This window comes from Protopterus annectens, chromosome 5.part0 (assembly GCF_019279795.1).
Source record: "Protopterus annectens isolate FY-2018-M chromosome 5.part0, PAN1.0, whole genome shotgun sequence".
NCBI lineage: Eukaryota > Metazoa > Chordata > Ceratodontiformes > Protopteridae > Protopterus > Protopterus annectens.
Window position 1 is genome coordinate 1406238095 of NC_056735.1, and position 15833 is coordinate 1406253927.

A 15833-nucleotide genomic window follows, 5' to 3' on the forward strand; every position below is an offset into this window, starting at 1 on the left:
TCTTTTTGATTGATGTGAAGGTGCATTTGGTCTGTGGTCCACTTGCCCTGAATGCATTTTCCCGCCATGTGTGCTCCCCAGTCGTAATCCGAAGCATCTGTTGTTAAGAGTCTGCCTGGCTGTGGGTAGGGTAAAAGGCTGACCCTTGTTTAGGTGACATGCCTGGGCATACAATCGAAACTCCTGTTGTAGGCAGGGAATCATTGGTATTACTGCTTCTAAACTGTGAGAGTGTTGAGTCCAAACACTTTTTAGGTACCATTGTAATTTCCTCATATGCAGTCTGGCATACGGTATTAGTAGTATGCAGGCTGCCATGAATCCCAGGGCCTGCAGAATTTTTCTTGCAGGGAGATGGGACTTTTTTGCAATTAATTGAAAATATTGAGTTAGTTGAACTTGTTTGTCTGGCATGAGATAAGCCATCTGGGCTGCTGTATTTAAGCTGGCACACAGGAAGGTAATCTGTTGTGAGGGCACTAGTTTTGACTTCTTTTCGTTTACTGTGTACCCTAGAGAAATTAGCAACCTTTTTTACAAACGCCAGATGCTGTAGAAGAATGTCCTTTGTCTCTGCTTGAATGAGGCAGTCGTCCAGGTATGGGTATATTTGTCTGCAAAATGCAATTACTGGTGCCAAGCACTTTGTAAAGACCCTGGGCGCAGTAGATAAGCCAAAGGGCAGTGCAGAGAATTGGTAGTGCATTGTACTAGCTTTGAATCTGAGGTATCTATTGCAATTTTGTCTGATAGGGACATGCAGGTATGCCTCTGAGGTCCAGAGTAACAAGCCAAGCCTTTTTGCCCAGCATGGGCAGAAGCTGCTGTAATGTCAACATTTTGAATGTCGGAATATCCAGGTTAGTATTTAGAATTGAAAGGTCTAGTATGGGCCTCTAGGCCTTGCCCTTTCTGGGGACCAGGAAGAGTCTTGAGTAAAAACCTTGTCCTTGTTCCTGTTATGGTACTTTTTGAATAGCTCTCATGTCATGAGGGCTGAAATTTGTTTTTGTGCCTCTGCCCATTGATTTTGTGGCAGGTCTGGCATTCCTTTTAGCCTTGGTAAAGTATGAAAGGGGAACCTGTAACCTTGAGACACAACATTCAGAACCCATTTGTCTTGGGTGATTGTTTGCCAGTTTTGAGAAAAAAGTGCTAGTTTTCCCCCTAAGGGGACTGACAAAAGGGAAGTGCTTGGCGTATGAAGGGGGAAGTCATTGGGATTGTTTCCTGTAAGGTCGAGACTTGTCCTCACCTCTTTTTGGGATTGAGGTGCCTCACTGTCGTTGTCTGTTAGAGCCTTGGGATTGAGATCTGCCTCTAGGGCGTCTGTATCTGCCTCTCTGTGGTCTGACACTGGAAAGGACCAATTCTTTGTTGGCCAATTTCTGCTAAATCGAGGTGGCTGTACCTGTAAGAAATCCTTGACGGTTTGCATAGATTTAGCTTTATCCTCCATTTTCTTTAACACCTCTTCTGCCTTAACACCAAACAAGGTATCACGCTGTAAAGGAGCATCCAATAATTTTGCCTTAACATGGTCAGGTAAACTCTGTTCTTTTAACCAAGCATGTCTTCAAATCACAGAACCTGTAACTGCGGCTCTACAAGAGGCCTCTAAAGAATCAAAACCACATTGCAGAGTATGTTTTCCCACCTGTTCAACTGCATGCAATAAATACTGCATTTCTTTACAGTCAGGAGCTTCTGAGCTTGCAAGCATTTTCTGTTTTAACTGAGCCATTAAATATTGTTGGTACTTAAGCATGTGAAAATGGCAATTTAAAGCCCTTACTGCTAAAGTTGCAGAAGTGTAAACTTTCTTCCCCCATCTATCCAAAGCTCTGAAATCTCTGTCAGCGGGTACTGGATTTTTTGCAATGGAAGCCTTAACCCCTTTTGGACCCTGGGAAATAGTTTCTGGGTCAGCAGAAGGGTTTTTATAAAGAAACTTGTGAGAGTCGAGGACTCTATAATACCTATTTGGCTTGGCTAGTGCAGGGGGCAAAGAATCAGGAGATAAGCTGGATTCAGAGAACACATCATCCACAATATCTAGCACAGGTAGAATAGCCAGGGGCCTGTGCTGAGGCAATAAAAGGAAATCTCTGAGCCTTTTCTTGGATTCTGAATAATCCTGACTTCCCAATGGAAATGCTCCCTCATGGTATGTAAAGTTTCCCCAAAAGAATAATCCTCAGGAGGAGAGGCTGATGGGATAGATTCTTCAGCATCAGAGTCCTCATAGGGGGGTAGAGAGTATCCCTGGTCTGAAGTGGAATCAGAGGAAATGGAAACCTGATCAGAGGAATCATAGTCTATATCCTGCCTAGGCCTTTTCTCAGGAGAGGGATGGGAACCCCTGATTACAGTAATGAGGTCTTCGGCCATTTTAAGCATCTGTTTCTTAGGCATGGAGGACTGTCCAGGAGAATGCTGTACTTGCTTCTTTGTCTTTAATGGTATATTTGTCTTGGCTGTTGCTTTAATGGTAAGTTGTGAAGGTCTGAAAATACCCTCAGAAGCCAATGCCTGCACAGCGGCTCCGGACCCATCTGAGGGATTAGTTTCCGTAGGCCTAATACTTTGAGTTTCCAGAGGCCTAGTTGTCTCCATGCGGGAGTCGGAGGCGGCCTGTGGATCTGAGGTAGCGGGTGTCAGGGGCTGCGAAAGCGCCTCACTGAGAACCGGCGACTGGCCTAGAAGAGGTTTTGGACCTCGGATGCCTGTCTTTATCCTTGTCTTTGCTTTTTTTCGAAATTGCGGTCGTCGGTTGATCCGATGGCATAGCATAATTGAACCTTCGGCCAAAGTAGTGCAAAGCAAAATCAAAACGTCTTTTTATAGTGCGTTTGTTAAATCTAGCACAAAACCGACTAGTGACGTTGTGATCAGGGCCTAGGCATAGAATACAGTAAGAGTGGAAGTGCTTATGAGGTATTTGCTTCCCACAAGAAATACAATTACCTTTTTCTGACATCGGACTGAGGCAAGACAAAAGTTTTCCCAGTGGGGAACTTAGCTTTATTGAAGATTTCGGATCTGAAATTCGACTTCGAAAATCTCAGGAGTCGGCCGACCGGCACTTGCGAACTGCTTCTGCTTCGGGCACCGCGCGGCAAGAAAGACTGAAGAAAATGGCATCGGATGCATCTTATATACCCCTGGCGCACTGACGTCAGGGAAGAAGCGACAGCAACCAACGCCGGACCAAGACTTTGGAACTCTGGCCGACTGTGGGACCGCCTGACGGCAGGATAACCCAAGTGTAATGACTGCAGCAGTGTAACACGATGAACATTTTAGCTTTTTCTTCCATCTTTAAGACCTCTTCTGCCTTGGTGCTAAACAAATTGTCTTTGTTCAATGGTGCATCCAATAATTTTGATTTGACATGGTCTGGCAAGGTCTGTTCCTTAAGCCAAGCATGCCTTCTAAAAGGACAGAACCAGTGACTGCTGCCCTGCAAGATGCTTCTAGGGCATCAAAGCCACATTACAAGGTGTGCTTAGTAACTTGTCTTGCAAAATGCATAAGCTCTTGTAATTCATTACTTTCTGCACAAGCAGGAAATGAAGATATTTTTTTGTTTGAGGAGTTCCATGGTATGCTACGGATATTTCAGCATGTGGGACTGACAATTTAGTGCTCTAATAGCAAGAGTTGCAGAGGTGTATACTTTTTTACCCCATCTGTCTAAAGCTAGGGAATCCCTCTCTGAGGGGGTGGGAATTCCTTTAGGTCCTTGGGAGATGACCTCTGAGTCAGCAGTAGGATTTTTGAAAAGGAATTTGAGAGAGTCAGGGACTCTGTAGTACCTGTCAGGTTTCCTGAGAGCAGGAGAAAGGGTGTCAGGAGTCAAATTGGATTCCATAAAAACATCATCCACAACATCCAGGACAGGGGAATGGCTAAAGGTCTGTGCTGTGGTAAATCTAAGAACTCCCCGAGTCTATTTTTTGACCGAGGATAGTCCTAACATTCCCATTGGAAATGCTCCCTTAAAGTATCTAGGGTTTCACCAAATGAAAAATCCTCGGGAGGAGAGGCAGAAGGAATGGATTCCTCTGCATCAGAATCCTCATAAGCAGAGAGGGGTTGCATATCTTCAGATTCACAAACCTCAGAGTCATCGAAGGACTCCTGTTCAAATAAAACTACTTCTATTTTTCTTTTGGAAGGGGTAGCCTGGCTTCCCCTAATAAGCATAATAAGGTCTTCCTCCATTTTAAGCATTTGAGATTGAGCCATGGAAGCAGGTGTGTGAACTTGGGTCGTCGTTTTTTTAGGGGTAGTTTATACCCTGGGCCTTAGAAACTTGGCAGTTTTAGAAAGAACTGAAGATGTGAAAGAAGTTGTCAGTTTGTGTCGAGTATCAGTAGTGCAAATAACTTCCTCAGAAACCGGTGCCTGCTCAGCGGCTCTGGACTCATCCAAGGTAGAGACATCCGCAGGATTAGTCGAAGAAGAGTCTCGCGGCATACCGGACTCTGAACGGGACTCTGTAGCAGCCTGTGAATCCACAGAAGCGGGCTTCAGGGGTTGAGAAAGTGCCTCACTGAGGACTGGAGAACTGACGACTAGCTTAACGGAAGCATCATCGGCAGTTTTGGACTTGTGCGGTCTGTTTCTGTCCTTATCCTCATGTTTTTTCGGAAGATCAGTAGTCGGATGGCTTACCAAAGACATATCAGAATAAGAGAACTGAGAGCGAAAATATTTGGCTACAATGAGGACCCGACAATGTACAGTTCTGGCATTGAACAAAGCACAAAAGCGACAGCGAGCGATGTCGTGGTCTGGGCCTAAACAGGTGACACAGTAAGAATGGCAGTCTCTGTGTGGTATTTGTTTTCCACAGGCGAGACATTTGTTAACTTTTTCTAACATCAGTTAGAGTAAGAAAAAAGGACCCCCAATGGGTTACTTAGCTTTAGAAGACTTCAACTTCAATTTGGAAATGAAAACTCAGGTAGCGGCCAACCGGCACTCGTGCGAAATGCTTCGGGCTCCTCGGCAAGAAAGACTGATGTAATGGCATCGGCTGTCTGATTTTATACCACTGACGACCTGATGTCAGTTCTGGAACGACAGCAACTGATGCAGAAATACCAAGCCTCTAGTATTCAGGCCGACTGAGGTCTACCCCTGGCAGGATAACCCAAGTGTGATGACTGCAACAGTGAAACATGAAGAACATCTTGCTATCTCTCAATCAACTAATGATTGCCCACTCATTCATCTATAAACCTGACTGCTGTCCAGCTCCATCAGACCTTGTGCAACCCTACACTAATCTCAGTTCACTCAGGTCATAAGATAAAGTACTGCTTAAAGTTATCAAAACTCATAACTCATACAGCCTTATACAGCCACACAATAGCCAAATCCTGGAATTCTCTTCCCCAGCATATTCTATCTATACCTGACAATCAGAACTTCAAACAGCTACTAAAAGAATATTTCTCAAATCACTGGTTATGCTCCTGTACACCCTCGGGCTAAGTTATCCCTACCCTCCTTCACCGTTTGCTAACTCATTTCTCTCTCAGCCTATTGCTATATCTGCAATCCCGACTTATTTTATACACAAAACAAAAATCTTTTCTGACTCTATATGATTTATACTTTTAAATTCTGTTATATCTTGATTTTATCCTGTGTATATATTCATGTATATATTTTATCTCTGTTTAGTTGTAGGACAATTTAAAATTCTGTTTGGCCTTGCTTGTACTGCTGCTTTATCTTAATTGTACTATATTCAGTATTTTGTAACTGTAAGTTGTTGGAGCTTTTCTCCCCGGGTCTCTGCTGAAAATGGCCCATTTGGCCCGGTCGGACACTGCCTAGTAATCAAATGTAATAAATAAATAAAAATAAACAGATTTTATGAGTAGGGCAATGGAAGCAGTTGCATTCTCTGACACAATAAGGTTAATCAGGAGACTATATAAAAGATTAGAGATGAAAATTAAAGTGTGGGGGGTCCCTCTCGGATAAGTTATGTTTGAACAGAGGAACCAGGCGGGGGTGTCCTCTTTTTCCCTTTATTTGCATAATATTTTGAACCATTGGCAAAGAAAATAAGGGACTCAGGAATTCAAAGATATTCTTGTTATAGTAATAATACACAAAGTTTGTTTTATTTGCAGATGGTACTTTGTATCTGATAAAATCAGAAAATGATATTTCAATGTTGTGGATATAATTACAGAGGAAGAGGTAATAGAATGGGAGGAGGCCAAGAATGCATTTGAAGTGCAGGCTAGAGATTGCCTTCCCTGTCAAGGACTCAGAGTATACACAAAGTGAAAGGAATAGTGAAAGACCAGTTCTGGTAGAGCTTTTGGTACAATCTAGAACAGAAGCTGCTGTTTAAAATGGGATAATTAGTAGGGCATATAAAACATTGCATGGTAACTACAGGAAGCAATCAGAAGTTAGAGAGGACTGGGAAGAGAGATTGTATGAGCAATTCACAAAGAAATAATGGGAGGATATATGTAAGGCTCCCAAATGTGAAAAAGTCTAGAAGACTTGGAATCTTTGGAAGTGTTTGCATAGGTATTTTTATACCTCAAGAAGACTGGAAATAATTTTTCCTCTGGTAGACTGCAAATATAGGAGGTGTGATGGAGAAAAAAGAATTGGGAACATATTTTTGGGAGTGTAATAACTTGGCAAACTTTAAAAATTCCCTGCAGACTACTCTGTCAGAAAGAATGGGTGAGCAAACTGGTGTAACTAAGGAAATGATTTTTTGAGGTGTGATACAGAACACTAAAAAATGGAAATCAAAGTCTAAACCAAACAGACTAGAAGTAGTGAATATAGTAACAGAGATCAAAAAAATTGGAAGTGGGATCTTCAGAAAAGGACAACAGCAAATTACACAGAAAAAAAGTGGGAATTGTGGGAGCAATACATTCCAAATAATTTTCTGGAGGAGGAATAAGGTTTTAAGGGTAAGTAGGAATTGAAATAGCCATGTAATGTTTGATGGACAATGACTGCGTAGAAGACAATATGCAATGTATAATGTTTGCAACTGAAAATATTAATCCTACGGTTACCTGTAAGGGTCATGGGAGCTAGTCACATCTCGGATTAGATGCATTACTGTGGAACGTTTTCCTTTTGTGCAGTTCTAGTTATTGGTCCTACATTAACTTCCATGGAGAAGCAAAGGTATTCTTCTTGTCCAAACTCTAGGGAGCAAAGTTACTTGCTAGAGAATTTTTCAGCAGCCTAGGTATGGTTAAAGAAAGAAAGAAATGCCTGGAGATTATTCATTCCAGATCAGTCCTTTATTCAGTGCACATCACTTTCTGAAACAGTGTTCAACTGAGCAGTAACTTATGAACAATACAAGGTGGGCAGTTATCTTAACTACGCCCCCCTGGGTGTGCCTCAATTATGGGAGGGGCTGAGGAGCGTACTGTAACAATAATGATCCATTCTACTAGGTTTGATAAGTTTAAGAAAACAAAACATGATTTTATGATATTTTAATATTTTGGGCATTATACCAGCGCCTTAAGGGTTAATGATGAGGGGCAGTCCTAAATTCCAGAAGGCACACCCCTTTCTTTCTTTGACCAAACCTAACCTACTGGAAAATTCTCTAGCAAGTAACTTTGCTCCCTGGTAGCTGGACAAGAAGAATACCTTTGCTACACCATGGAAGCTAATGTGGCACTGGTAACTAGAATTGCACAAAAGAAAAGGGTCCTGCAATGATACTTCTAATTCAAGACGTGACTGGCTCCCACGGCCCTTACAGGTAACCGTAGGCTTTTTAGCTTTACTTTTTGATTGTTACCTCCTCTGCCCACAAACAAGGAGGTTGCCAGGATGTTAACAACCCTTATGAAAGCATGGCATTTTAGCTTATTATGCAACTGAAAATATGTCAATATGTTTTGTTTTTATTTATACAAATGCGATTGCCTGTGTAATAAGTGATAATTCAATATAGATGTTTCTTGTTTAAAAAAAAAATTCAAATTAAATGAAAAATTTACAAAAAAAGTGTGCAGGTACATATGGGGGGGGGGGGTCTACATAATTGCAGGCCTGGGACTAATGCACCAAAGCAGACTACTACGAGCATGTTATGACTCCTACAACCTTTGTTGTGCAAAACACATCTAAGAAAGCTATAATGCACTCCTCTTCCTCGCAAGTCATAACAGCTCACTGAATGCAGAATCCCTTTGGAGGAAGACAGAAGGAAAAACAGGTCTTTTTTTAATCTTCAGAGAAGGAAAGATCCATCAAAATGGACTCAAATGGAAGCTCATTACTTTGTCAGATCCCATAATAAAGAAACATTTACAGCTGGGCAATATTACCAGAGTTGGTGTTTTTTGGCTTCCTGACTTCAGTATTTCTACTATGTAAACAGACTGGTCACACTATTTCTAACTTTCTTTGTGGAAGAATATACTTCTTTTCCAGTGGTACTTATATGAAATGCATTGAAGCTAAAGGTTCCTTTTACTGGTGGCAGTATAAAGTAGAGCTGCTAAGGAATGCTCTACTCTATTCAGAGTATTTGCCCTTTGTCTATTGTTGTGCAACTGTAAACCTTACGTGCTTAAGGAAGGGGGTTCCTTTGCAAAAGCACTTCTGTAATTTACTGGTCAACTCTTTTTGTTCAGTAGTCTTAGACGTCTTGATTATGCAAGTTTATTTGCTGTTTCATCAGATCGAAGTCACACTTTTCTCCCAATTCTAAACAGGGGGAAGTGGTTATTCTACAACTCTGATCCCACATTTTTAAAATGGGAGGAGGGTAGAAGTTTACTCTTCAGGCGATGCCAAGCATTTCAAAGCCACAGAATCTTAGGGATGCACTCATGTCAATCAAAGAATTAAAAGGAAACATCTTAGATGACAACGGTGGTGGAGATAACAGTGAGTAGGTTGGTGACAGAATCAACCAAGTGGCATGGTAACTTAACATGGCTGGGAATGTTGTAAACTAATTCCTTGAATTGAAATCCTCTGTAATTACTGCACCTGAAAAGTCAAATCAGGGAGTGTCCAAAGTATTGAGTACTCAAGGGACATTAACTTTTGGCATATAATGGCAGCCAGTGCTGGACCTAGTTAACGAACCCCAGGCAAAGACTGGCATTAGATACAGAATACTGAATAGGGGTGACATCAGAAGCAGAAACACTGAGCCTGAAGCCTGCAATTCTGAAACGGTCACATGTAATGAAGTCAAGTTGTGGCTGGCGAACACAATGCCACCTGCTAATGGATTCAAGGCCAGATTACTGCAGGGTACAGCCAGCATCAGAAATTCCAGAACGCTATGGAGACTAGCTACAGAAACACATGATCCAAATACCTCTACTAGTGAACAGGAAAGCATATGCAAGGAGGATTTTCAGAATACCATAATCAGCGTGAATCTGGGATGTCTATAACTAACGAACAGCAGTTCTTGAGGGTACAGCAGATGGCTAGCAGAGAGAGAGAGATGTCAGCACTTCTACTTTATAAAGTAAGAACTCCACAGACAACAAGGGAAGCAAAATGAGACCTGAAGTCAATTGATCCACTAAATGTACCACCAGTTAGCTTTGGGGCAATACATCTAGGATCTTGAGCAGGCATGTGCATGACACTAAGCTAAGGATTTGACATTCAATGATCATGTGCTTGGTGACAGCTGGCTCACTCATTTCTGAATGGCAAAATTAAAATAAGTTCTGCTACCAACCCCACATTTTCCAACCACAAAGTCATCATATTTTGAAGCAAATGAAATTCTGTAAGTGAGGTGACATTCATTTCAGTTCACAAACTTGCAATTTCCGGAACATCGTGTAAGTAGAGGCAGGGATAATTCCACAGATTACTTCCACAGCTAGAGGGTTTCTCAAATGCGGGAGGTCATCCTGCAGGGGAAGGTATGGGGAGGTGGAGACTACTTTGTCTATGTTAGAAATAACTCCATGTCATACAAGAATAAAGCCATTTCTGAGACTCTGAAAATTCAAGCTTGATTAGTGGCCCAGGCACAGCAAAAGTAATGTTGGGAAAAGGCATGAGATGCATGCCTTCCCACCTCTCTCAGATCGGAGGGTATGAGAACATGCTGAGACATACCCATGCCACTGTATCTGATGAAGACTGGAGATAAAAGTAACGAGGCATTAGCAGTGGATGAGGCAAGGCAGGGCTAAATGAGGAATGCATCTTCCCGGATAGGTTGGACGATTCCCTCAGTGATGCTCACATGCACATCCACCAATACCTTTTATTCAGTTTACTAAGGTATTTAAACAAAATCTCTCTCAAGCACGCATATGATGCTATAGGTAGCTCAATTCTTCTTCACCTCACATCCTACAATCTCTATACAGTTTTCCACCATATTAATTACTGCTGCAAGTGACAGCTTAGGGTCCAGGGGCTTAACAACAGACAAGAACGTCTACAGAACTTGGAGAACTGCATAGCAATGGGTGGTCAAGCTTTTGGGGATTCCACGGAGTCTTCTTACCAAGGCAGTGAAGGATAAGAAAGAGCCTTCCCTAACCCTAACTAAGGAGAGGAAGCCAATGCTTGCCAGGCATGCTTGGGGATGAATTAGATCCCGGTCACTAACACAAATCAGATAACATGATGCTGAGCAATGACCCTCACAGATGCACCTTTTGAACATGGTACAGGGGCTGCAGAGGGCCTGTTACCTGCATCAACACATATTAACTGAGGTTGCATACTCATGCTTATGAGGCTGGATCATATCAGATGTCTAATTACCATCTTTTGTTTACTTCATGGACCCAAATTGTGAGCTTACTGGCATGAAATAATGTCAAAGTCTCACTTCTGTATAGAAAATAGAGACTTGCAGGGCTGCCCAGGAGAAGAGTCCAATGTCCCAAACACTTCACACTGAATCTTTAGATGTAGCATTTGGTCAGTGGTGTTCAGCAGTATGTAAATGAGTGACCTAATGCTTTTAGAAAAAGAGTGTGAGCAAATACTTTTAGCAAACAAAACCGAACCAAAAATATCATAAGTACACTTTTTTTTTTTTTTTTTTTCAAGATCAAATGTTTTTACACTTAAATACTGAACTTCATCACCCTGTACATTAACCAAGATGACTGCAGTCAACTTTCAGAAGCATTCATTTAAATTACTTACTAAATTATACTCCCCTTCCCCAGTTCCTAGAGCTATAATTTAGGTGTCAAGATCTTCATTTTACCACGATGCTCCACCTTGACTAGTAAAGGGGTTGACCTTGTGCCTGTCCTCCTATGTTGCAGATCATGAAAGGCCTGTGAGAGGTGAATCCTGGCAAACACCATGGAAAGCATGCCCTCGGTTGCCAGAATCTGCCACCAACGGCTGAGTACCCCCAACCTACCCATGACTGACCTGCCCCAGAGCATTCCACTGTATCTTCTAACATTTGCTTAGTGACAGCATCTAGAACAGTGAACTCCTTTTTGGAAAATCTAGCCTTGCTAAGCTCAGAAGAGAGTCTATGACATTCTTCCATGCCCCTAATTTACTGATTCACAGTGATGTTCACAGGTTTAAACTAAATTTTGCAGATGATCTCAGCTGAGGAAATTTTATTAAATATTTTGCATTACATTCTGAAAATGCACAAAATTAAGACGGGCAACAATTCAGTTAAAAAAAACATGGCATACTTTTTTACAGAATGCATCGGAATAGAAAATTATAAACAGACATGTACAAATACAGGTTCATTTACATTTAAATAGAGCACCATACAAAGCAGATGTAAATACTGAATTAATTCGGGACATGTACTTGTTTTCCTACTGTACTTACCCAAGGTCTGTCATGCCATCTATGAACTCTTTTTTATTAAATTCACACTGAGTGGCTGCCCTGAACTTCCATGCTATTACTAACACACTGACACTAGCAGGGTCAAGGTTCAAGTCGTCACAGAACTGTTGAATCCCATCTATGCCAATTTTACTCTCATCTTGTGGGTCTAGAGGTAGGAAATAAAAATATGTTTGATTAGAAAGTTATCATATAGTAAAGGCAGTTTAACTTTGCAGATGTCTTTTTTTGCAGTTTTCTCAACTACCCATTGATCAGCTTATGGCATGGTCAGCCTCTTAATGAAACTGCATCCAGCTTAGAAGTCCAAAACAGACTTCATTGGAAAGGGGTAATACACCAGATCTACAGAAAAACATAAATATGTAATATGACATACAAGGAGTACATGATACAGGTTTTCTTCCCACAATCCCATCAGAAAGACTTACTATGCAGCAAACACAACACATTAATGCATGGACAATGGCTTTAGCTTAACTTCTAAATGCAAGCCCAGTTCTTAACACTGACAAAGACAACATGTACAGTGTTGCTAAAACACGTGTCATGTCAGTGAAGTTTTATGGATATTTCCAAAAACCAAAGGCTCAATACATGCCCCCAAAATTCCCTTCTATGCAAACTGAAGACATCTGCACTGTGACAGGAACTCTACTAGCATACCTCACAAGCAGCCCTGGATAAGTTCCTTCAGTTGTCTCCCCAATGAGCACAATGGGATTTATGAGGGAAGTGAGAGAATTAATATAGACATACAAGAACATGTCACTTGCAAATGTTTCACCTAAAGTCCCAGTCCCAAGAAGTCATGCTAGTATAAACTCCAGTAATCTACTGCTGGAAAGTATACAGCACCAACTCCAATAATACTATACCACTTTCAATGAATTAGATCTTTTGGATTCTACAAAATGTTAGTAAAGCAAGTAGACATCAGTGAAGACTGCAGCACTATTGCAAGCTACTTATTAAAAACATCTGAATGACTTAACGGCTACTTGCGATTGTACTTTACCTGCTTAGACCTAACTATACTTCATGGTTCACTGGCAACATGTATGCGGACAAAATTCAGTATCATGCCACACAGACACTAAAGAAAGCAATATAGGTTCTGGGGTCTAATATACGCAACTAACTCTATTATGAAAATGTTAGACGCCATTCTTCTGGAATAGCTTAAGCACTTAAAAATAGCGAAAATAGACAATTTCAAGTGGTCAGGTGCTACAAAACAGTTCCTAGGAATACAGAAAAGGGTTGTGTGTGTAACAGAGCAGAAAACAAAAGTTATGGATACTTAGCACAACACTAGATTTGTCACAAGAGTCCTGGCTGCTAGAACTGCTAAGACACCAACACCTCAGGTATCACAACTATGTGGTATATCAACATTTCTCCAACCCCAGCCCCATAATACAGTGCATATTCTTGCCTCCCTGGTTCAAGGAAAAGTGAAAGATATGGAATGGCAGAAGGAAAGAGGATTAGCTGGAGAACTACTTTGCACATCTAGCATTAGGGCAAGTATGCATAACTCTCACATTTGATATCATAGTGCCCCGACTGCTAGAATTACTAGGACAGCATCAGAGTCCCCATCTTACACATCTGCATGGCTGCCCTAAGAGGACCCTTATCAAAGTGCCCCCAAAGGTTTTGCAAAGGTATTCAATGATGACACGCTACAGACACGTGAATACTGTCACATACATGGATATGGAAACAGCTCTACTAGAATGCATTTTGAGGGTACATCTCAGTGTCTTGCTGTACTTAAAATGACATCTTTCCAACTGTATTGTTTTCTATCAGACAAGGCACTGTTTGGTGACTTGCCTGTCCTCATGTATAGAAACTGCTAGCTATTCTGGCGCCCTTTGCCATTCCCTCATCTAGCACCCCACTCAACTTTAAGTTGAAGGAAAATTTTAAAGGACCTCCCATACTCAAGGACAAGAAAAACTATAGCAAACATGTTGCTACACATTACAACACACACATGAAGTGCTGAAGCACTTTAGTCGGACTGCAAATGCAGTATTGGTATTCATTTATGATTGCTGGTACTACATACCAACTGATCGCACCCAAACACCTTGCAGTTGGGGCAGCTACCATCTTTGCCCCACTCTAGTTATGCCTCTGTCCTCATGACTAAGTAAAGACTATAAAAAGGTGATCATCCTTATGTCCTCAGTTTGTGTAATCCATGAGAACTGCCTGTGCACATGCAAGCACCCTAGCTGCAGTACTGAGTGAACAAATTAGCAAATGATGCAGATTGGTTCAAACTTACCGCTTTGGCCATCTTAAGCATGAATAAGTGGTTAGCCTATACAAAAACTCCATCCTTATAAACAGAAAATACTTGTGACTCAAATTATTTTAATCGAAGATAACTGCCACCAAAATAAATGCAGGATTAAAAAAAAAAAAAAAGAAAAAAATATCAACTCTACCAAAACAATTAGTTCAAATGGAAGTACGGCAGGTAATTTCTGCAACACAAAGCAACTGTTCCATCAGGAAGAAATGATCCCTAATGAAGGCCTAAAAAAAAAAAATGTACATATGAGACCTGGAAGGCATTTGACACCAAGATACACCACAGATATGGACTCCTAATCAGAATGAAAGTTTAGGGTTACCAGACATCCGGCAAAAGGAGGTAATATCCTCCTTTTCAGCACTGTGTCCTCCGTCTGGCAGGCATTGCCTAAAAAGGCAAAAATGTCTGGCTTTCTTCAATCCCACAGATACCACACATCAATGGTGGCTTGTGGCATAGGACTGCAAGGCTGCAGCCCCCCTCCCCCCAACTTTCTCCACACACAAAAAAATAAATAAAAGAAAACAGTTCGAACTGCTACTATTGTGTAAAGTAAAGCAATGTGTTTCTACACAGAACTCAGGACAGCATGCAAGCATGCTGAAGTTCCACTTCCATAATAACAAAAAAAATATTTTTCTTTCCTTTCTGGGCTGTTTTACAAACAGTCCGGATTGAGAAGACCAAAGGCATCTATGCACATGCCCAGAAGTAGTTTAACCGCAAGAAACAGAAACCTGACGGAACTGCGAATTCAGCAGTCTGTCACGTAACCTGTATAAGTGACATAGCTGCTGATTAGTCCTGGTTCTCTTCCCACTTTAGTTGCGAGGGAGACAGCCAGACAGTGGAGAAAAAGGGGTTGACCTTCGTATTAGTGTTCAAGGTAAGTACTTTTTTTTTCCTGGCAGGGTCACCCAGATACTAATACTATGTGTGTTTAAGGGCCGATTACTTTTTTTTTTATATGTATTATAACCTGTCATGGTTAAGCAGATACTAGAGAAGCAATGTGTTTTGGGGACTGTTGATTTTCTTTTTTTAATAAACTGGCAGGGTCAAGCAGATTCCTGTGGTCTGTCTGTTTTTTCGAGTTGTTGATTACTTTCTTTCACACTTCTCTTAGAGCAAGAAATCTGGACAAAGCCATAAATAATGGCGCGACAAAGGCCCAAAAGTAGGGACAATTGTTAAATATTGCTCTTGCAAACTTAAAAAGGTGATATAACAACAGCTCTTGCATTAACATAAATTTTCTGAAGGCTATGAAATCTAAATCTCAAATGCCTGACATTATTTTCTGACTTTAATCTTTAATGATTTGACAGTGGTTTGCCAGAAAACCACAATTTTATGAGAAACAGACCTAAAATAAGACAAGAATCTGTACAGTTGAGAGTTATGCTTTCTTTTTTGAATATATCCTGGCAGGATTAACCAGATATAGGGTGGCAATGTGTTTTGGGGACTGTTTACGACTTTCTTTTTTTAACAAAATACACTGGCATGGTCAATCAGATGCTAGTGGTCTGTGGATTTTGGGGGTTGTTCAAGACTTTCTTTTGTTTTTTTGTTTTTTTACATATAATATCCTCGCAGGTGTCAAAAAGATACTAACTATGCAGTGTGTGGGTGG

At 41.1% G+C, this 15833-nt stretch overlaps 1 protein-coding gene across 1 annotated transcript in view; it reads right to left on the minus strand.

The window, feature by feature from the left end:
- The window catches only part of DCUN1D2 (defective in cullin neddylation 1 domain containing 2), a 596128-nt gene that overhangs the window by 337430 nt on the left and 242865 nt on the right, over window positions 1-15833 (minus strand). Inside the window, 2 exon segments of the mRNA XM_044071217.1 lie at window positions 7533-7565; window positions 11838-12010. Of these exon segments, the coding sequence (XP_043927152.1) occupies window positions 7533-7565; window positions 11838-12010 (206 nt within the window).